At 36.0% G+C, this 21,996-nt stretch overlaps 1 protein-coding gene and 1 non-coding gene across 2 annotated transcripts; one reads left to right on the top strand and one right to left on the bottom strand.

Annotated features, from left to right (window-relative positions):
* Positions 1-381: 381 nt before the first annotated feature.
* Positions 382-21,179, top strand: H2AZ2 (H2A.Z variant histone 2). Its single transcript, XM_072633781.1, has 5 exons — positions 382-667; positions 5,673-5,750; positions 9,771-9,884; positions 18,376-18,505; positions 20,849-21,179. Exons 1-5 carry the CDS (start codon positions 665-667, stop codon positions 20,908-20,910), a joined length of 387 nt encoding a protein of 128 aa, XP_072489882.1. The 5' UTR covers positions 382-664; the 3' UTR covers positions 20,911-21,179.
* Positions 16,156-16,260, bottom strand: LOC140521769 (U6 spliceosomal RNA). Its single transcript, XR_011973069.1, has one exon. It is a non-coding gene; the product is annotated as a U6 spliceosomal RNA (small nuclear RNA).
* Positions 21,180-21,996: the final 817 nt, after the last annotated feature.

The raw sequence follows: 21,996 nt of genomic DNA, 5'->3' as shown, positions 1-21,996 counted from the left end.
CGACCGCCATTTCCCTCTAAAACAAATCAAGGAGTAAAGGGGTGGGGGGGGAAAGACCCCGAGAATGAGCGGGAAACCCACAACCGCCTCAACTATCCTTACCCATTGGACAGAATCTCAGTCCGTCTGGACAGCCCGCCCCCTTGCTCGCGGGCGCTCTCTTCATTGGCGACCCTCCCACCAGCGCTAACATCCATTGGCCCGTACTCTTGTCCGTTCCGCTCTGGAGCTCAGAGGCAGGTGGAAAGTGGCTCCTATTCGGACCGCCCCCGTCCCGCGCACAAATCTGTTGGGTGTTGGGCCGGTAGGCCCCGCCCTCATGCGCCGTGTGCAAAAACAAACAGCCGTTAGCTAGGAGGCTAAGCAAGGCGGAGCCGTGTTAGAAGGGGACACGCGATTGGGTAGCCGTGAGGGTTCAAACCAGCAAGGCGCGCGGGTATTGGCAGGGGTGAGCGCGCGGGGGGAGGCGGCTTATTGTCTGGGGCTCCGGTGGTGGCGGCGGTAGTTCCAGCGGCTGGAGCTAGGGATAGTGGCGGTGGCGGCGGCGGATCGAGACTGCTGTCAGGGTTGGTGCCGAGCGCTCGGGCTGGGGTGAAGCAGATCGGGCGCCGCGTCCTAGCGGAGGGAGCGACAACTACGCAGTGTCAGGAGCAGCGCCAAGACCATGGTGAGGGCCGGGCTGGGCCGAGCCGGGCCGTAGGCGGGGAGCGAAGCCGATCGGGGCGGGGCGAGAGCGAGTTGGCGCTTCTCCTCCCCCGGCGGAGGGCCCGGGCGCGCCGGCAAGCAGGTGCCAGCGGCAGCCGGGACGGGTCGTGCGGGTTGCGGAGGGAGCCCCTAGAGGGCGGCCGGGGGCAGCGGAGGGTTTGTCCTCGGCGCTCGCCGCACCCGGGGGCCAGGGGACGCGCGCGTTACCTGTTGAGCCTGGAGTTTGCTCAGAGTCCTGCCCGCCTCTAGGGCTGCGCGCTGAGCTCCAGCGCCCCAGCCGGGCCGGACTCCCAACTTGGACCAGACCACGCCTCCCGGGGGGAGGGGGCTCCAGGAGCAGCGGCCGGGGAGAGCTGGAGTGCGGGAGGGATGTGACTCGGCTGTTAAATAACGAGTTGTCTTGAGTCAGCCCCAAGTACTGGGGACGGATGCACTTTGTTTCCCTCGTCCCAGAGGTCCCCTGCCAAGCATTTGAAAAAGGCGCAGACTTCTTGTAATTCACGCGTACCTTGTCGTCATGATAAACTCACGTAAGCGACATGCAGGCTTTTTGCAACCAGATACAGCCTCTCTGTTTATATCCGTGATCAGAATAGTTCTGTTTTTGATGAAGAGTGAGGAAAGGCAGGATGCTTGATTATGGTCGAGATTTCTAGTGGTTGGTTGTTGGGTATTTTTTTTTTTTTAAGGAAACTTGGAAGTTTGGACAAGGAGAGTACATAAATGCATTTCTTTTCTATTTGCCCGAAATTGAGTGTTTGTTTTCGGGCTGGCAAATAACATCTTTGAAATGCAGACTCCTCAAGCTAAATGAACAAAAAACCACATTAGGGCTGTCGTCAGAAAGATGATTGTATACACACTGGCCCAGTATGGTTGGAGTTTATTCAGTGTCGTTAGAAGTTTTGTGTTGCCAACGTGGAGGAAGCTATTAAGGAGCTGGGAGGGCATGTATGGAAAATCATATGTGAAGTTTTAAGAATGGGAGAAGTGAATCTTGACCACGAAAAAAAATATCTAAATTGTTTTGGAGGGATCATCAAAAGAACTCAAAAAGTATACTGTTTCAGAAATGAGGCCTCACACTTTTGTGTTTTGATCACTTAATTTTTCAAGAATCCTTTGTCGAAGAAAATGTTCTCTTCTCTTCCCTCTCCCCAAGACTAGTAGTCATGACTTTCTTTCAAAGCCAAGTTATTTTTCTCCATCACTATACAAAAATTACCTATCTCTTGAGTTCAGAACCCCTATCTTGGCGAGCATTATGTAGTTTTAAAGTTGTCGTTTAACGTCTATTAAGAAGCTAGACAGAAAGACTCGAGGGTAAAGTAGTTATGACATTTTAGGGTTATGTATTCATTATTGTTGGGAATAAGTTTTAAAAGCAGCAAGAATAATGAGTCTAAAATACACTAAAGCTACTAACAGAGTGTGAGACCTTGAGCAAGTCCCTTTACTTCTCAGTTACAAGTTGCAGAACAATACAGATCTGCCTTGGTAGGCGAGATTCCACATCAGGAGCTCCCTGTCCAGATGAAATCATAGCATCATCCCCACCCCAGATTGTAGTAATGTTCTTGCTAGTTATATTTTGATATCTTATAACTTAGTTCTTTTTCCAGTTTGCTTCTGGATTGGAAAAAGAGCTTCAATCAGAATTTTAAGTACTGAAGAATTTTTAAAATTATATTTGAATTTATTTTAAACAAATACAAAATAAAAGGAAAAATTGCTATGTACACAGGAGAACATAAGGGAGGATTCAATATAAAGCAAAGAGTTTCCATTTCAAGAAGAAAACCTATCTAATATATTTAAAGGATCATTTATTCTTTGTGATGTTAGATGACAGACTTATGTGAGAATTTTGGAATATAATAAGGACAATCCTCACTATACAAAATTGGACAGAATTGATGGGGGGAGAGTATTGATAATAATCATATACTTTTAGACCCAGAAAGTACTTTTAATCCAACTCCCCTCATGTTAAATATTTATACTTTATATTGACATAGCACTTTACTTAAGTTTTCGAGTAACTTTCATTGGTAGAAACCAAGGCCCAATTTATATTTAATCAGACTTACTCAAGCTAGTAGTTTGAATGATTATCTGTTTCACTGCATTAAGATCTTTTTAGCTAATCTCTAGAGATGGGGGGTATAATAGTTTATCAATATCAAATGCATTAGTATTGCCAAATAATGAGGATTATATTGAGTTGTCATTCTTGATTTAAGGCATTTTGTTCCAAACTGCCATTTGGGGGTCTGAAACTAATACTTATATCAGTTTATTACCTGTGCTTTCTTTGGGACATGATTATAGCAAATTAAAACATCTTGGATCCTGTTTTCATACTTAGAAGATCCTGTTCTGTTCAGTTTAACATATGAACTTTTGTGAAAAAAAATCTTTCTATGTCAGTGTTGGAATGGAAAGAACCACTGTAATTGCAGAATTGATATTCTGAACTAATTGCTAAAGTCGTAATTTTATATGTTCTTGATAATATAAAACCTCTTATTAGTTTTTCCAAATTTTTTAGATTGGTATTAATATTTTACTTAGCTTTACTTAAAATTAGCCCTTGAGTGATATAAATTTCAACTAAAATGAGTTGTGTGTACATAAAAATGTACTGAGTACATTTCCCCCATTCATGACAAGCTAAAATAAATGATGATTTCGTTCTTAAGATAAAAAGTTCCCAGTACTATTTTTGCAGCCATAGTAATCAACCTATATAAAAACAGCAAACAAAATGAGATTATACTGAGATTTTTATAACTTTTTTGAAATAAAAGTTTTATAAATGATATAATTTTATATAACTTTTGTGCAACTTTTAACTTTAAAAAGTTTATGTAATGATATGATGATAACCATTTTAAATAAAAAGTTAACTTCAAGCAAATTTAGTAGTGAAGGGTCCCTTTATGTTTTGGGTAGTGAAATAAAAATCAGTATGTGAAAATTTTACTAGATCTCTGGCTCTCCAGAACTGATTACTCACTTGTGAAATAAGTCAGTATAAAAACTTTATGAACAAACTTGCCTCCATATTTCCTGAAACCAAAAAAAAAATTAATGGACTTTTTAGAAACTTATTGAAATCTTGCCATCTTGTTGCAAACACAACAAAATAGGTGGCAACAACAGTTGTAGAATCTGAAAACAGGTAAGCACAGTTATCCAGGTACACTGCTATATAAATAAAATTTATATTTTGTTAAATGAGCATTTTATGGTACAAATCGAGAAGAGAATTTCAAGATCAGTACCATGAGTTAATAAGTATAAATGCAAGTTCTTTTCATGATCTGTCTTAAATTCCTCTGCTTTGACAGTTTAAAGTTGATACAGTTTAAGCTGCTCATTTACTTTGTTCTAAACATTCAAATAATTTTATTATCAAGACAATAAAGTGACTCCTTTTGATTAGAATAGTAAAATTACATTTATAAGGAAAGATAAAAACAGATTTTTTTTTCAGCTACAATAAAATAATGATTTTGTATTATGTAAGGAAAGGATGATAGCATATTGGGTCCATGATAGTATATATAGTTCATGAGGTGACCTCAGTTTTGCAGGGGGTTCTAAAAGTCTTAGTAGGGCTTTAAGCTATTAAAGCATAAAACCTTATTAAGACTTTGAGGATAATATGTATATATTGCAAGATATGTTGCAACTTCCTTTTCATATACTGTATCACTTCAATGTTCAATAGTACCCTAGTTGAAATTTTAATTAAATGATGGCACAGGATAGGGGGAGGGGTTGCAGCTGGGCTATGAAGACAGGGAAGAAGCTGTCATAGAAGCTTAAATCTGCCTGAAAGCCAGACAAGATTTTTCGATTTTGGTAAGAAAATATAAATTAATATTTGGGTTTTTAATTGCATCTGATCACAACCTCAACCTTCAGCTCCCAAGTGGATATTTCTTATGTTAAGACTATAAACATTATATTAGTGGAGGCAATCAGAATAAGCCAGATACTTTTGACAAATTTCCCTTATAATTTGATACACAGATATTGAGTAACTTATATGAAGTAAAAAAATTCATGTATAAGTACAAAGAAAACAATAGAAGGAACATAGGGAATAACTGGTAAGCTTTATATTTGTGTGTTGTTCATTTTTGAAAATATAATTGCATATATGTTTAAGTTTATTGTTTAAAACTAACTTTTTTTAAAAAGTTGTCTTTGAAGGAAAGTATCATAAAGTGGTTTCAGTTTTTTCTTAGTATTTGAAGTTCTTAAATATGAAGTATAACTAGTTACTGTAATATATTGCACCTTTTCTGATTTTGATTCTATTTTGATAGTTATCTAAGGTAACATCTTTAGTAGAACTAGCAATGTTTTTCCCAAGGAACACATTCTTAGAATGTTTAGTAATATTGTTTATTTTGGTTTTTGTTTTAAGATTTTTTTATTTGGTTCTACTTTCAAACAGTTTTTCTATGTAAATCCATAGGCTTAGTAAAACATTCACGGAAGGAACAGACCAATATTTTGAAACAGTTTTAAGATTTAACCTTATTTTTGTCAGATTTTAAATTTTATTGATACCTTTTGTTTTATTACCTTCATTTCCTAATGTATGTTTCTCCCCACCCACTAAAATAATCATTGTAACAAAGAATAAATAAAAGAATGGGCAAGTTAATAACAGGTCAGCAAAAGTAATCAACATATCAAATGAGTCTGTGGAGTGTTCCATCCCCACCTTTGCAAGGAAATGAGGGAAATACTTTATAACTTTAACCTTAATGCAAGGTAGTCGTAATTTCATATTATCTAATATACCACTGTAAAAGAGATGAGGTGTTGGAGGTGAGGGGTAACAGGACACTGTTTTGATAGTGTAGAGTAAAACTATGTATAAGAGTTTTCTGCCTTAAGTTTTCAGAAGCCATTCTTTCCAGCTAATCTTTCCCTTTCATTTTTAGGCTGGAGGCAAAGCTGGAAAAGACAGTGGGAAAGCCAAGGCGAAGGCAGTGTCTCGCTCACAAAGAGCTGGACTACAGGTAATGTGTGCAAAATTATTTTGGACCAATTTTTTTTATATTCATGAATGGTATAGCTATGAAGCTTAATTAAGATGCATCTCTAATAAGTGCCCAGCAGACTTTTGGAAAGTCATGGTTGAAGATAATAGATGTGGGGAGATATACCTCAGGCAATAAGTAGCATTGTGACCCTGGGAAGTTAGTGAACCTTAGTTTCTTCATCTCTAGATGGGAATAATAATAGTACTTATCTCACTCATAGAATTTTTGTATACATAAATACATATAACATACAAATATGTATTTATGTATACATGTGCAATATGTATACATAAATACATAATAATATTACATGAAAAGATGATGAGAACATATACATAAACAAAGCAGAGCTCAGATGGAGCCAAAGACGAGCAGGACAGTTTTAAAAGTAATATGTGTAATTTATTACATACTTTAAAAAATCTCAAGTGTTATGAAATGGAGATTCATGGTTTCAGCTAGAATCTCTTCTGGAAGAGAGAGAGAGAGAGAGAGTGTGTGTGTGTGTGTGTGTGTGTGTGTGTGTGTGTGTGTGACAGAGTTTATGTGTAAGTTCAAATTTTTTACAAAAGCAGCAAGAAACAAGTATCTCTGCTTTCTATAGCATCTTCAACATCTTCCTCTCTACTGGATTCTTTGCATAAATGATCTCCTAGCTTTGAAAGAACCTTCAATTTGGGTATATTCACCTTTTTAGCTTTAGTATTATCTCCTTCATTTTCAGTCAGACTTACTCAATAAGCAGATATAATTTCCTCATGACCCATAATGCCCTACTGAGGCTACTATTTTTAACCACCTAGATGAAACATTACTTTCAAAAGTTCTAATGACTTCCCTGTCTTGACTTTCAAACAGCACTTGGCACTACTGAATACACCCAGTTTCTTGAACATCTCTTCCCTGGGTTTCATTAGCTACTCTGGTTCACTCTTCATTCTCTGACCTACCCTCCTAGTATCCTTCCCTGAATTTCTCCTGCCTCCTAAAAATGAGTTTCTTTAAGGCTTTCTCTTCTCATTAAGCAACAAGAGAAAGAAAAATAAGTAAATAACCTTGTGAGAAATAATCACAATCATGCAAAATAACTCTATATAGGGGCTGTCTCCAAGAATATATGTCTCTTTCTGAACCTTGAGTCCTTTTCTGTCAGGAGGTAGATAACATGTTTTACTAAGGGGCCTGTGAGATATGTTGACCATAGCACAGATTGGAGTTTATAAATCTTTCAAAATTGGTTTTCTTTATGGTGTTCTTGCATAAAATATTCTCCTTATTCTACTCACTTTACTTTCTGTCAGTACTACCGAGGATTTTCTCTACAGTCATCTCTTCTCATCTGCCATTTCTTAGGGCTCAATAATATTTTACTACATTCCTATACTACAATTTCTTCAGCCATTCCCTTATATTTTGCTTTTTTTCTCTCTCTTCTTATTCCAGAAGAGGAGATACTTTAATAAATTCACATTTAAATAGCATTTCAAATTTTACAGTGATTTTTTTCTTGCAGTAACCTTATGTAGTAGATAGTTATACATATTACTTACCCATTTTACAGATTATTGAGGTTTAGCCAGTTTAGGTGCTTAGCTTGCTATTATGCACCTAGTATCTGATGCAGGACTGAAACCCAGGTCTTTTTTGACTCCAAGTCCAGTGCTCTTTGCACTATATCATACTTCCTTTTTTCCTTGAAGGAAAAAAGATCTAAAAGAAATTAGAAAGAAATAGTGATGTGAAGAATTGGTAGGGAAATTAGCCTTCAAGATGTAGAAGGGACCCTGTAAATAAATAATTACAGGCAGGAATGGGATTCATTCAGGCAATGAATGAATCTTGGACCCATTCTGCACTGTGAGAACTTTATTTTAAATGAGTTCTAGCCTGTCATATTGTTAACTCCTTATAGGCAGAGATTTTTTTTTTTTTTTACTTTTTCCTTGTATCTTCAATATTTAACAGTGCCTGGCACATAATAAATGCTTGTTGATTGATTAATAAAGAAATGACTTGAGAAAGGAAAGTAACTACCCTTCACTATATTCTATACCCTTTAATAAAAGGATTTGTGTTGTGAAGTTTGGATTCAGTCAAAAGTTTACACTTGAGGACCTAGGAGGTCACATATGACTTCTCAAGAGTACAGGTTCCCTACCCCTGCTCTAGACCTTGTGTTCTCTGTCACTAAGCATTGCAAGGGCTCTGCAATATTCTGGTTCTTGGCCTGTGCACCAGTCTTCTTTTACCTTAATTCTGAAAGTGTTTTTTGTTTATTTGGTTTGTTTTTCAAAAAAAGACTTACTAGTGACTTAGGAAAGGAAGATTTAAAAAGAAATGGGACCAGTTGACAGATGGGAATTGACAAGTTATAGAGCATGGGAATCTTATTTTAAAGTATCTTTTAACTATAAATGCCCTGCATAACTTTCCAGACTGGCTCTTATTCATATTTTAACTGTCTTCTAAAACTGACCTTAACCATGTAGCTCAATAGAGTTAGAATGTTTTGTTGGTTTTGTTTTGTTTTTTATTTTCAGTTCCAAAATTCCCTCTCTCCCACCTGCCCCTCCCTTTAGGAATGTAAGAAATACAATACTAGTTATACATATGAAGTCATGTAAAACATTTCCATGTCAGCCATATTGGGGTGGGGGAGGAGAGAGGGCAAGAAAAATAGAATGAAAAAATATGGGTTGGTCTACAGTCAAGAGTTATCATTATGAGATGGAATACTACTGTGCTATAAGAAATGATGAGCAGAATGTTCTCAAAAACCTGGAAAGATTTACATGAACTGATACAAAGTGACCAGAACCAGGAGAACATTGTACACAGTAACATCAGTATTGCACGATGATTGACTGTGATTACAGACTTAGCTATTCTGAGTAAAATAGTGATTCAAGACAATTCTGAAGGACTTAGAATGAAAAATGCTATCTACCTCCAAAGAAAGAACTGATAGACTCTGGATGAAAATCTCTTTAATTTCTTTTTCTTTTTTCCTTTTTCTGGTCTCTGTTTTCAACATGTAGAAGGGACCCTGTAAATAAATAATTACAGGTAAGAATGGGATTCATTCAGGCAATGTTTCTGGTCTCTGTTTACAACATGACTAACATAGAAATTTGTTTTACATGACTACACGTGTAACCTGTATCAAATTGCTTGGCTTCTCAGTGATGGGGGGATGTGTGAGGGAGGAAAGGAGATAATTTGGAACTCAAAATTTTTTTAAATGAATGTTAAAAATTGTTTTTACATGAAATGGGGGTAGAGTGTTAAACATTAAATAATTTGTTTTGTAAACATTTATGACTTGTCTCCTTAAAGGCTAATAATAGCATTTTTTTATCATGAGTCCTTTGAAACTACTGTGAATCAGAGTGACCAAGTCTTTAGTTATATAATATTGTTGTTACTTTGTACCATGTTCATCAAGTTCCGCTCACTTCACTTTGCATCAGTTAAAAAAAATCTTTCAGGTTTTTCTGAAACCATGCTCTTCATTATTTCTCATAACATGATAGTATTCCATCACAATCAAATTCCACAACTTGTTCAGTCCTTAGCCAATTGATAAGCATCCCTTTGGTTTCCAATTCTTTGCCACCACAAAAAGAGCTGCTGTAAATATGTTTTTATATGTGAGGTGTTTTTTTTCTTTGATCTCATTGGGGTACAGACCTAGTATTGGTTTTAGTGGTTCAAAAGGCATATATACAGTTTTATAGCCGATTGAGCATAGTTCAAATTGTTCTCCATAGTGCTTGGACCTGCTTATAGTTCTACCAGCAATACATTAGTGTCCCTGTTTTTTCACATCCTCTCCGGCATTTGTCTTTTTTTCTGTCATGTTAGCTTCTTATAGCTGAACTAAGTTTTCTCTTTTTATATTTTTTCCAATTATTGTTCTCATAATTTATTCTAAATAAAATATTCAACAACCTAACTTTTTTAAGTGCTTCATAATTGAGATTGTTTCTATTTCAGTTCCCAGTGGGGCGTATCCATAGACACTTGAAGACTCGCACCACAAGTCACGGACGAGTGGGTGCTACCGCTGCAGTATATAGTGCTGCAATTCTGGAGTATCTTACTGCTGAGGTTTGTGACAGTTTTCTTAAATATTACTAGTCAGTTAATAAACATTTTTTTTAGGTACTATGCCCTCATTTCTAGTACCATCCATAGTCTCCAAAAATGTTATTAATTAGCTGTTGGTAGCCCAGAGCATGTCTGCCAAATGAAGCATATGTACAGGTTGATTTTTCCATTCCCCAGTCAGCAGACTGCTACCCACTGCCCCATTTCCCACATATACCCACATGCACACACATCCCTCTCTTGCTAGATCTACTGTTGTTGTTTGTCCTTTATTCTCTCAGAGAGGACCATGACATCAGGGAGGTGATGCCATGACGTGCAAGAGAATTGGATTTAAGTGAGGGATGGCTATGCAAAGTCACCAGCCTCACTTTCTCCTCTGAAACCATCTGGGTCCCGTGACCAGATATAATTCAAGATAATTGAAGATGACCCTGGATGCAATGGGAGACCTTGGTGTTTTAAGCCAAGGTCTTTCCCAGGTCTCAGTTTTACCTAGGCTTCACCCACTCAGTGATTAAGGCTAGGTAAGAAATGAGGCAGAGAAAGACCTCTTTTACCTAGTGTAAAAAAAAAAATCAGTCTGGGAGGGGAAGACCCTCAGGGTTTCTAGTCAAAACAGAAACAATTGCTCTTTACATTCACTCTGAGCCGGTAAGGGCCCAAAGAATAACCAAGTGAGGCTTGCCTTGGGACCTATTCTTGGCCAGTTGATGCTAGCCAAAGTGATTTGGGTTTAAGGCATAGTTTTTAAGAAAAAATTCTATCCCATAAACCCCAAGATATATTGTGAGGTTTCTGTGATCAAAATTTACATTCCTTTGGGCAGAGCACTAACAGGTATCACCCTACTAGAAAGGCTCTCAATGCACAGGTTTTGTTTAAAAGATCAATTCATTTTCCAATATAGAATGTCATGGGGTTCCAGGTTATAGCTAATGATAACAAAGACTGCTAACCTTTATATAGCACTTACTAGGTGCCAGGCATGGTGCTAAAATACCTATTTTGTTCATGATTTAATGGTGGTATTGTGTATTTGTGATGGGGGAAACAGTATTAAAATTGTTCTGAAATTAAATTTGAGGAATTATATTTTATCTCAAGCTGATACTTGAAGAAAAGCAGGTTTAATTATTCCACAAGTCAAATTTTAGGTACTTTCAGTCTGCTGGAACACAACTCCTATGCGCTCTAAAGTGATCAAACAGAAGGGAGTGCTTACTTGGGTTGCTGAAATAGCTGTCAAAAAACCCATATACTTCCTAGCACTGTTTCCGAGTCTGGTTATTTAGGATTTTTGGTGGTTGGATTCTAGAGAAATGAGAGCTTGTTGTATAACATTTGAGACAACTATATTTGTATAACCTTAAAAGTTTCATAAATAGGGCACCACAAACCACATTTTAAGATATTCCAAGATTCCTCCCTAGATTATTTTAAAGATTACAGATCAATCTAATCAGTGTAAGGATATGTGTGTATGTGTGTATAACATGATTTAACTTATTAATCCCTTTTAGTAATTTCTCTTTAAGTGTAGCCTTATTGTTAGATTATAAATATTTTTCATGGCTTAGGTGCAGATATCTTTAAAGAGTATTCATTATACTTTTTACTTCAGGAATTTATTTTGGTGAACTTCTTTTCCCTATAATATATTCTGCAACTATATTAGAAAGTTGCGGATAATTTTTGTTTATTTTGAAAAGCTCTTTAGCATAGTATGTAAGGGCTGGACTTGGAACCAGGAAGAACTTGAATTCCAATGTATCTAACGCTTGCCAACTCTATAACAACGGATGAAGGAATCATTTAATCCTACTGACTCTTAGTTTCTTCTTTTGTAAAAAAGCTATACCTATAGTATCTACCTCACAACATTGTGAGATTTAAATGAGGTAAAGTGCTTGACAGTCTCTTAAGTGCTGTATAAATAATAACTGTATTACTGAAACTTATTTAGGCAGATGTGTATATGTGCATAGAAAATCCAAAAAGTCACCACCATTAAAATTCACTCAGCAGACATTTATTAAGCACCTCTGTGTGCCAGGCACTGTGCTAAGTGTGTGATAAACAAATCAGGAAGTCGCATAAAATGAGCCCACAAAAATGCATATTTATATTCACATTTACAGAAGAGGTTTTAAGAAAAGATGCCATTTGTAAAAGTGACTTTAAAATATTACATATTTTAATATTAACCCAATAATAAATACATAATACACGAAGTGAACTATAAAACTTTAATGGAAGATACAAAGAAAGGCCTAAATAAGTGCAGAGTGATTTCTTTTGTGGTTAAGAATATTAAATGGTAAACATGACATTACACTCCCCCTGTTAATTTATGGATCTACTACAGCACCAGTTAGAATAATAGAACCATGGAACAGTATAGAAATATAACTCATACAGCTGTTGAAGCTACATTAAAATTGCCTTTCCTTTAAGCTTTTTGTACTTTTAAAGCACCTTCCTCACAACAACCCTGTGAGGTTCAAATATTACAGAGTTTTATACCTATTTGATAGAAGAGAAAATGGTTCAAGAGAAGTTCACACATACCTAGCACGGAACTCAGGTCCGTCACTGAAGACTTGGGTTCATTATCTATGCAACATGGTAGGAATTAGAGGGACCCCAGAAGTAAATTCATATGCATAGAACATCTTAATATATGATATATATAATATATAATAAACCTAATTAAATTAGGGAAATGAATCATTTTAGTTGTATATTTGTGTTTTGCTTTTTGAAATTGCTTACGAATTTTTCAAATGTAAATTGTCAGCTCAAAACTGAGAGACAGAGATTTCCCCATCTCTGCCCTGCATTAACCTTCTGGGTCCAAGCTTTTGCAGTAGGCCAGTGGCAAAGGGAGGGAGAGAAGCACTAGTACACAGTGGACAGAAGCATACAGGGGAGTATATCTTGCTGGGGAGGACAGACACAAAACTTTTTGTGCTTGCCATAAGCATTGGAGAAAAGACTTGAAACCAGCGAATGGGCAAGTCCATCCTTGTCCATGTAAAAGTACTGCTATTGGGCCGCTTGCCTCATATAATCATAGAAAAGAAATTATTAGTTACTATCACAAATTCCAAGCACAATTATTATATGTGTGTAGTAGATTTTTTCTTTTTATTTATTTTTAGTTTGCAAAATTAACTTTTATAAGATTTTGAGTTCTAAATATTCCCCCCTCTGTCCATTCCTTCCTCCTCAAGATGGCATTTAATCTGATGTAGACTCTACATGTATGATCATATTAAACATTTTAACTTCGATTTTTGACTGCTGAAGCTCAGTGAAAAAAGTAAGGATAAGTTTTATTATGTGGAAACAAACAAAAGTAACTGAATAATTTTAAAGCAAAAATAATGTCTAAAAACAGAATGGGAGAAACATTTCTGATAGGTATGATCTAAGCATGATTTCTACAATTTAAAGTGAACTGTTATAACTGTCATCCTAATAATTAGTCTCTAATGATCAAAAGCTGTGAATGGGAAGTTCATAAAAGCAAATAATAAGTAAACATTTTGAAAAATGTTTGTCATTCCAGTAAATTGTCTCCCCAAGGAAGGATATGTAAATTTCTCAGTCAGTTTCATGTAATGATTAGAGTGCCAGCCTCAAGAGTTAGGAGGACCTGACTTAAGACCTGCCTTGGATACATACTGAGTGTGTGACACTAGGAAAATGCCCCTGCAGCTCTCGTTGACTAAGTTGAAGAGCGAGTGTTCATTGGTAGAGGGAGCTTAACTCACTTGAAGGTCCCTATACCAATGAAATCATATCTTTCTTCCCCCAGCCCCCCCTCCCCACAAATGAAAACATAACAGCTTGTAATTCAGATAGCTATGGGGAAAGAGGCATACTTACATTGTAGTAATAGGTTTAAAAAAATAGCACAGTCTTTTCAAAAAGCAATTAATAATATGAAGTAAGATCTGTAAAATTTCACACCCTTTGAACGAGTAGTCTCACTATTAGAAATAGTGGCCCAAGGAAATAATTGAAAAGGAAAGAAGGACCTATCTTATAAATATATTTATAGTTACTCTTTTTATCATCATCAAAAACTGGAAACAACCCAAATGCCTGAAAGCTTGGAGATAGCAAAACTGGCATGTCAAATCTGTGGATATTTTATGATGATAAATAACAAAATATATAAAAACCCTGTGGGATACAAAGTGGAAAAATTAGAACCAGGAGTATTTTTATATATATATATATATGTATATATTAACTTTTTTTAAAAAAGATTATTTAAATATTAAGATTGGATGGATTTAAGTTGTATGAAATTTAAGTTGGTTGTATAAAATTATCTTTATTTTTAGAGACTTTTTTTCAAATGCAAGTTATCAATGAAGAGATTTGTATCATTGCCTTATCTGACTAATCTTTGCTTCTTCCTATCGCAGTTTATTTATAGATTGGAAAAGAAATAGGAACTTTCTTACCCTTTCAATTTCCATCTAAAGGGCAGAAAAAATATATCTTTTCTACATGTGTCAGAAGAAAGCTGCTAAAAACTACATTATCTCCCTTAATAAATTTAGATGTTTGTGACTTTATTTAAACCCTTATTTATGAACACAGTTTTTTTCCTTAAACAGTTCATACTAGCCTTGACACTTTGTGGTTGGTGCTGTACTTGCAGAGATTGGATACTCAACTCTTCAGCTATTAAAGATTGACTCTAGATCCAGGTATTCAAAATATGGACAAGTATTGACAAAACCTGTGTTCAGATCTAGCCTCAGACACTTACTAGCTGTGTGACCCTGGGCAAGTCAATTAACCTGTTTGCCTCAGTTTCCTGATCTGTAAAATGAAGATAATAGCACCAACTTCCCAGGGTTGTTATCAGGATCATATGAAATAATAATTGTAAAGTGCTTAGCACAGTACTTGGGACATAATAAGCACTATATAAATATTAGCCATTATTATTAAAGTAAATCAACTTCACATATATAGTTATATATAGTTATAGTTATATATCCTTTAGAAAACTGTTATGTGGATGCATTGTTTCAAATATTTTATTCAGTTTTAAAGTGTTTAGCTTCTCTGTGTGCCTAGCAATATTTTGTCTTCTTAGGGGTAAGTAAAGAAATCTATGGTAAGACCTCAATCCTACTCTCAAGTAGCTTACAATTCCTTAAGGGGGAGATGTTTCCTTTTGTTGTTGCATTATCAGACAGTGTATCATTGAATACCAGAAAGTTAAAGTAGGAGTTTAGATTCAGAGCTCGAAGGGTATCAAGGCCTGCCTAGTCCACCCTTCCTTTTACAGATGAGCAAACTGAGTGAGGGGGTATGATAAGATGGAAGGGGGCAAGTGCCTTCCCAAGGTCACCGATCTATGTAGTATCAGAGGGGGTAGATGATTTGAACCTGTCCCTAGGTTTTGTTGTATTATCCTAAGATAATGCATTTTGACCGACATAGTCAGACCTTGGACATTAAGAGATTTGAATTAGACCCCCTTGAAGTATGAGAAAGATTTAGGTAGACAAAGAAGGCATTTTAGAGGAGTTGGATGAATGTACATGAGTCTGTATATGAGTGAAATGGAAAGTTCAATAGGGAATAGTCACAGGACTTGGGATTTCAGTGGTCTATGGGAGTTGTGGGTGAATAAACTACTTTTACTCATGTAAGTTGGCACCTTCTCTGCAACTTAGAGTCTTAGGAGGTTGCCTAGAATACTGAAATATTAAGTGACTTCCAGAGTCACACAGCCAGGATGTATCCGAGCTAGGACTTCCTAGGTCTTCCTGACTCCAAAGATAGCTCTCTGTTCACTACAGTAGTACCAGATAGTACATATTGGGAGATAGTAGTGGAATGTTAGTTGGATGAGCATAATGGGACCTTGAATGTTAAGATGAGATTTGTAGATATTGGAAGAACTCATGAGAACTGTGAGAGCTATTGTGATGATCTATGTACTGTAAAGTTCTAGCTTTAGGTTAGGGTTGAGTTAGAGTAATAAGAAATGGGCAGAAAAGGGTAAATCCAACAGAAAAATCATCTGGAGTTTTTAAAGATATTTGACATAGGCAATGATAAGAACCAAAAATGATTTTAAAACTTTCAAGCTGTCATCACTGAGAGAATTACGGTATTAACAGAATTGGGCAAATTAGGGAGTTTGTGGGGCTATAGATTATGATCTGTATTCTCTGATTTAATACACCTTAAAACTCCTTGTAGGTTCTCTCACACACATACAAATACATTTTTAAGTATGGAACACTTCACAAAATTTGTTGTCAGCCTTGCCTAGGAGCCATGCTAATCTTCTCTATTGTTCCAAGTTTAGTTTATGTGCTACCAAAGTAAGCACCAAAAATACATTTTAACAAGAATATATATATAATTTTTTAAAATTAATTTTATTTTTATCTGTCCTGGTACTCAGTCACTGGAAAATGCTATTAAACTTCAAAGAGATGTTTAGTTCAGTTCAGTAGATTTCTGCTGACAGATGTAGTGCTTGTTTAATATTATGCAGATAAAGAATCAACCTTATTGTCTCCTTGCTAGTGCAGAGTAAGTCTCTTATCTCCAGAAATTCGGAGATTCAAGTGAATAGAGGATTGTTTGGAATGGAGTTGATCTGGTCAAGTGGGTAGAGTGAGATAGGCTAGTGCACAAATTCCCCATTTGGAAAGACAGAAATGATTCAGTCTTTAAGGCACCGACCCAGACTGTACCCAAGCAATATCTCTTATTCACTTACTGTATTCTCTTTAGTCCAAGTCCCCTTCACAGATGGGGCTCTCCTTCCCTTTCTCTGTTTCCTGTCAATGCAGTGCAACCAAGGAACTCACACAATTGTATTATTGGTTTTTTGCTTTTTAAAGAAAACATAATTAAATCCCACCATAAAAGCCTCTTCACTTGAATGTAATTTCTCTTGGCAAATAATACATTTATAATATTGCCTGTGGAAAACACTGCTTCCAGCAGTTTTTCACCTAAAGCCTTGTTTTCTTGAAGATGCTATTAATCTGGAATGATAGTAACAGTATCAGGGATTCCACATGTCTTCAGGAAGTTCTATATGAAGGTAACTGATATTTGTTTAAAATGCAGGTAGAGCAAGGAACAAAGAGAACATCTGATTGTCAGCTTGAAATAAGAATTTCAGAAGATTCAAAACACATTCATTTATCACAGAAATAATTGTCTTATATTAGAACTGAAGGTTTTGGCAGCTTTAATAAAAAGAAATAATTGATATATAACTCAAAAGAACCTAATTAGGTTAACCAAAATTATTACATACCAATTGGGCAAATAGCCAGAGACTTCTAATTAAAGGTGATGTTTTTTTACATCACTTTTAATGCACATTATTTGTATAAAAGAATCTTTAATATAGGGGACTCTAATCTCCAGGACCAACCCCAGCTACCATAAGACAAGTAGATACAAGTTAGAGAATTGCTTAAAATACAGAGAGATTGTGACTTGCCTGAGTCACTCATCTAGGAAATATTAGGAGTGGGACTTGAACCCAAAGCTTTCTGATTAAAAGTCAGTATTCTATCCACTACTCCTATTTGCCTGTTTTTCAGTTGTATCCAACCGCATTTGGGGTTTTCTTGGCAAAGATACCAGAGTGGTTTGCCAGTTCCTTCTCCAGCTCATTTTATGGATGAGGAAACTGAGGCAAGCAGGATTAAGTGATTTGCCCAGGATCATACAGCTAGAAAGTATCTGAGGCCATATTTTTTAACTCAGGAGGATGAGTCTTCCTGACTCCAGCCCCAGCATTTTATCCACTGTGTTACCTAGCTGCCTCAATTTGCCTCAATGATTTAAATATGAAGACTGAAAAATTTAGTTTGAGCATTTGTACTGAGTAAAAATAAACTGAATAGGGGGATGAACATAGGCATTCATTTTGAAACATTGATCTTTAAGGTTGTTGAATTAAAGGGGGAGTAGGGTTTTTTCTTTTATTTTCCTTGAATATGCTCTTAGTTTTGTTAAAACTAATTACCTAAAGACTTAAATGTTCTTTGTTTTGTTATTTTTGTTTTTTAAACAGCTAAGCTAGTGTAGTGAAAAAGGTGATGAAGGAGCCCAGAGGACCTGGGTTCAGATTCTGGTTCTACTTTGATGACTTCTTTGGGTCTCAGTTTCTTCATCTGTAAAATGAGAGAATTGACTAAATGACCTCAGCCTTCTGGCTCTAAATCTATTATCCTGTGGTTTTTGAAAGAATCAGATGAACTAATATGCATGAAAGAACTTTTAAAAGCCTAAAGTCTATACAAATGTAAGAGAAAGCAAAATTTATTTCCTTAATATATTTATGATTTTGTATTGTATGCCCAAATACTGTCATGAGTTTTTTTTCTAATCTTAGTGTGAGTTGAGTTGTATGAATTGTTATAGTTGAGAATCTTCTTCAATTTTCCTTAAATTATTTCATGAATACTTTTTGTAGGTGCTGGAACTGGCAGGAAATGCCTCTAAGGATCTCAAAGTAAAACGTATTACTCCTCGTCACTTACAGCTTGCAATCCGTGGTGATGAAGAGTTGGATTCCCTTATCAAGGCTACCATTGCTGGTGGTGGTATGTAATGTCTTTTTTTTTTTTTTAAGTAGAGGAAGTTTTGGAGCATGCATACATTAATATATTTACATGTGTATATGACTGGCCATTAATCTGGTTGCATTCGAGTGACTGGTTGGAAACTCTAAACAGCCCATTATTACTACTGTTATTATTATTAATATTGGAAATAATTTCATTGGTGTGAGAAGTTCAATACCAATACTGATGAATAACTTACAGTCTTTGTTCCTGAGGCATTCAGAGGTTAAGTGATTTTTCCTGTGCTCATGTAACAGTTTGTCCGGAGCAGAATTTGAACTTAATGCGTCTTGCTGACTTATTACATAATAATTATTATTATCATTATGAAGCCCTGCCCTTTATCTGCTTCTCACAGTCCAGTATGCCAGGCTTCTAACTACATACTTAAGTCATTTTCCTTACATATAGATATGACCATGAGATCCCCTGCTGTCTACTCCAGTTGCTTTAGGATAAAATATAAATCCCTCTGTTGAACTTTTAAAAATCCTTCACAACTAGGTCTCACCTATCTTGTCAGCCTCTTGTTCTCCAGTCCTCACTATTTTTCACACAGATCCAACTACTCTCCTGTCGTCACCACTAACCCCAGTGTCTCATCTCTTTGCCTCATACTCAGAATTCACTTCCTCTTTACTTCCACGTTATATAGTCTGTTCCTTTCAGACAATTTTTAAGCACCATCTATTGCATAAAATCATTTCCAATTCCTCCCAATTGCTAAGGTCCCGTCTCCCAAACTATTTTCTGTTTAACTACTTTATACATAATTGTACTTTTTCACTTTATATTTATGCCTTATATTTATATGTAAGTACTTCTCTTCCCCATTAAAATGTAAGCTTGTGAGCAGGGATTATATCCTCTTTATCTAGCATATAATAGGTGCTTTAATAAGTACATCATAATTCTTGGACTTTGGAACAAACCACACACAGTCACACCTCACTAGTAGATCCCTGTGCCAGCAGACAGTGAGTTAGCTGTTCAGCTTGCTGAAAAGTATCTTCAGTTCCCTATCTAGTATTATGGTAACTAGGGGTCTAAAAAGAGGAAAATTTAATGGTAACATCAGGACAGTGATAAATGCATGAATGATTAATGACTTTGAGGTGGGACATAGACCACTCCAAAATTCCCAGGCTTCTCTTAGGCTCTACTGTGCCTTGATGGTCATTAACAGAAGATGAAAAGTGGAGCAAACCACTAATGTTAACATTCATACCACATGGCACATTGAATGCACCATTTACAGAAATAGAGTTTGCATCCATCTACAGAATTGTGGTATTCCATATGGATTAGAGGCAAGAATATCCTCCAAACTGTAGACCTAGCATCACCACATGTACAAACTATTTGAGACTTAAACGTTGTAGAGAATATATTTGATGCAGCTGTTAAGAATATCAAAAAGTAAAAAAATAATAAAAATAAGAATGCCAGAAACTTTACTGGGGAAAACTTGAGAATGTATATTGGAACAATAAGACACCCAAAATCTAGTTTCACTGAGGTTCCTAAACAACAGCTAACTTCTAGAATAACAAATACAGTCTGTCCTTCAGTACAAAGGAGAGGAAAAGACACCAGCTTACTGTTGTCAGTGTGGAGAATTGCCCAAAGGTTATCAGTGTTCCCTTAACTGATTCTTTGGATTTATACTTGGTACATATAATTTTTCATACAAAATAAATGTAACTTTGCTTCCATAAACATTTCTCTTTAACCTTGCCTTGTGGCTATAGAATGATTTTTATCAAATTACCTCTAATATATAACACAAGAGTCAGTGTGAGTCCGGAAGTCCTGGGTTCAGGTATCACTTCTGAAACACTGTCACTTGACCCTGGGACAAGTCATTTAAGTTGTCAGTGTCATAGAATAATTATTGATCCTCATTGGTAAAGAGAGTTCTCTGCACAGATGAAATCACACGTCTAAACAACAGCAAAAATTTTAAAAGCCCTAATCCTCAGAAATGTCATAGTAATATTAACCTATGTGATTGTGGGGCTTTTTTAAGTCAATTTTTATTGATGTCTTTTGTATATTGCCAATTTCTCCTTGTATTTCTCACTTCTCCTCTTTCAAATAGCCATTCTTGTAAACCAAGAATAAAGGTAAGGAATTTTTAGATGTTTTCACTTTTATAAAATATTTAGATGAAAAAAGTATAGAATGACAGCTCCAGAATAGAAAAAGAAGTTATCAGTTTAATAGTTTCTGTGATGGTAACCACTTATCACTGAATTATAGAATAAATTTATAAATACTAGAGAAGTATTACCAATAATCTTCTTTCTCCTTTCAATTTAGGTGTGATTCCTCACATCCACAAGTCTCTGATTGGAAAGAAGGGACAGCAGAAAACTGCATAGAGTGTTGTTTTAACCAACCCTCTTCCTCCCTGTCATTGTACTGTAACTGGGACAGAAGAAATAATGGGGATATGTGGAATTTTTTAAAATAGTTAAATGGAAAAGCATAGACAATTGACTGTAGACATGATAAAAGCATTTGTATGTTCTTTAGATTCCAAGTTTGACAAAGTATCTTGTCATGTGGCAGCAATTTGTGTGTTGATTGGCTAGGTTTCTTCCCATGTGTTTTATACAAAAATGGACTGATAAAACCATTTTTTACAAAATTGTCTCAACTGTTCTGTTCATACTATGTTGACTTTGGTTGATTATTTGGTAGGAACTTTTTTGGGTTATTTTTAACAGAATCTCAAATGGACTCCCCAAACTAAAATGGAAATCATTTCACCTTTAATTAAGAGCATTAGGGCAATGGATGTAGAGATATCCTCTGGCATATAGGACAACTCTCTGAAGCTTAGTTTGGCAAATGCTCACTGAATTTTGAATGAAGATATGGATTTAGACATAATTAGGCAATGATAGCCTTCATAAAGTCTTAGACCTAAAAGATTTTGAGAGTATCTGATCCACTCCCCTCATTTTGCAGATGAGAACATTGGGCCTCCTAGACATTAAATGAGGTCATCCATTTGATCACTGACAGAACAGAATCTACCTAGATTTAGGCAGGCTTTGGCTTCACATGAAACTTAACACATCAGCCTCTCTAAGCATTAACATCAACTTAAAATGGTAATAATAATGATAGTGCCTAGTTCATAGGGTTATTTTGAGGCTCAAAATAGTTGTAAAATTCTTTGTAAACCCTAGAACACCATTGAAATGTCAGCTCTTATCTAATACACAATCTTTCTGTCCTCATTTGCCACCTCATAACACACTCATTATACCTTTATCTATTTCTTCAAAATTCTATCAAATATTCCTGCAGCAATCTCCGTATCTGTACATACAGAGGTAAATTATATAGTCATCCTGTTTGTATGTCAGGAACTAAGAAATAAGAATTCTTTACTTAAACTATACTTAACTTTAAAGCTTGTCTGTATTGCCTTTGATCTGCCTTGTCAGTTGCAGAAC

Source organism: Notamacropus eugenii, chromosome 1 (assembly GCF_028372415.1).
Source record: "Notamacropus eugenii isolate mMacEug1 chromosome 1, mMacEug1.pri_v2, whole genome shotgun sequence".
Classification (NCBI taxonomy): domain Eukaryota; kingdom Metazoa; phylum Chordata; class Mammalia; order Diprotodontia; family Macropodidae; genus Notamacropus; species Notamacropus eugenii.
The sequence above is the reverse complement of the archived record's forward strand: the minus strand, read 5'-3'. Positions and strand labels throughout refer to the sequence as shown.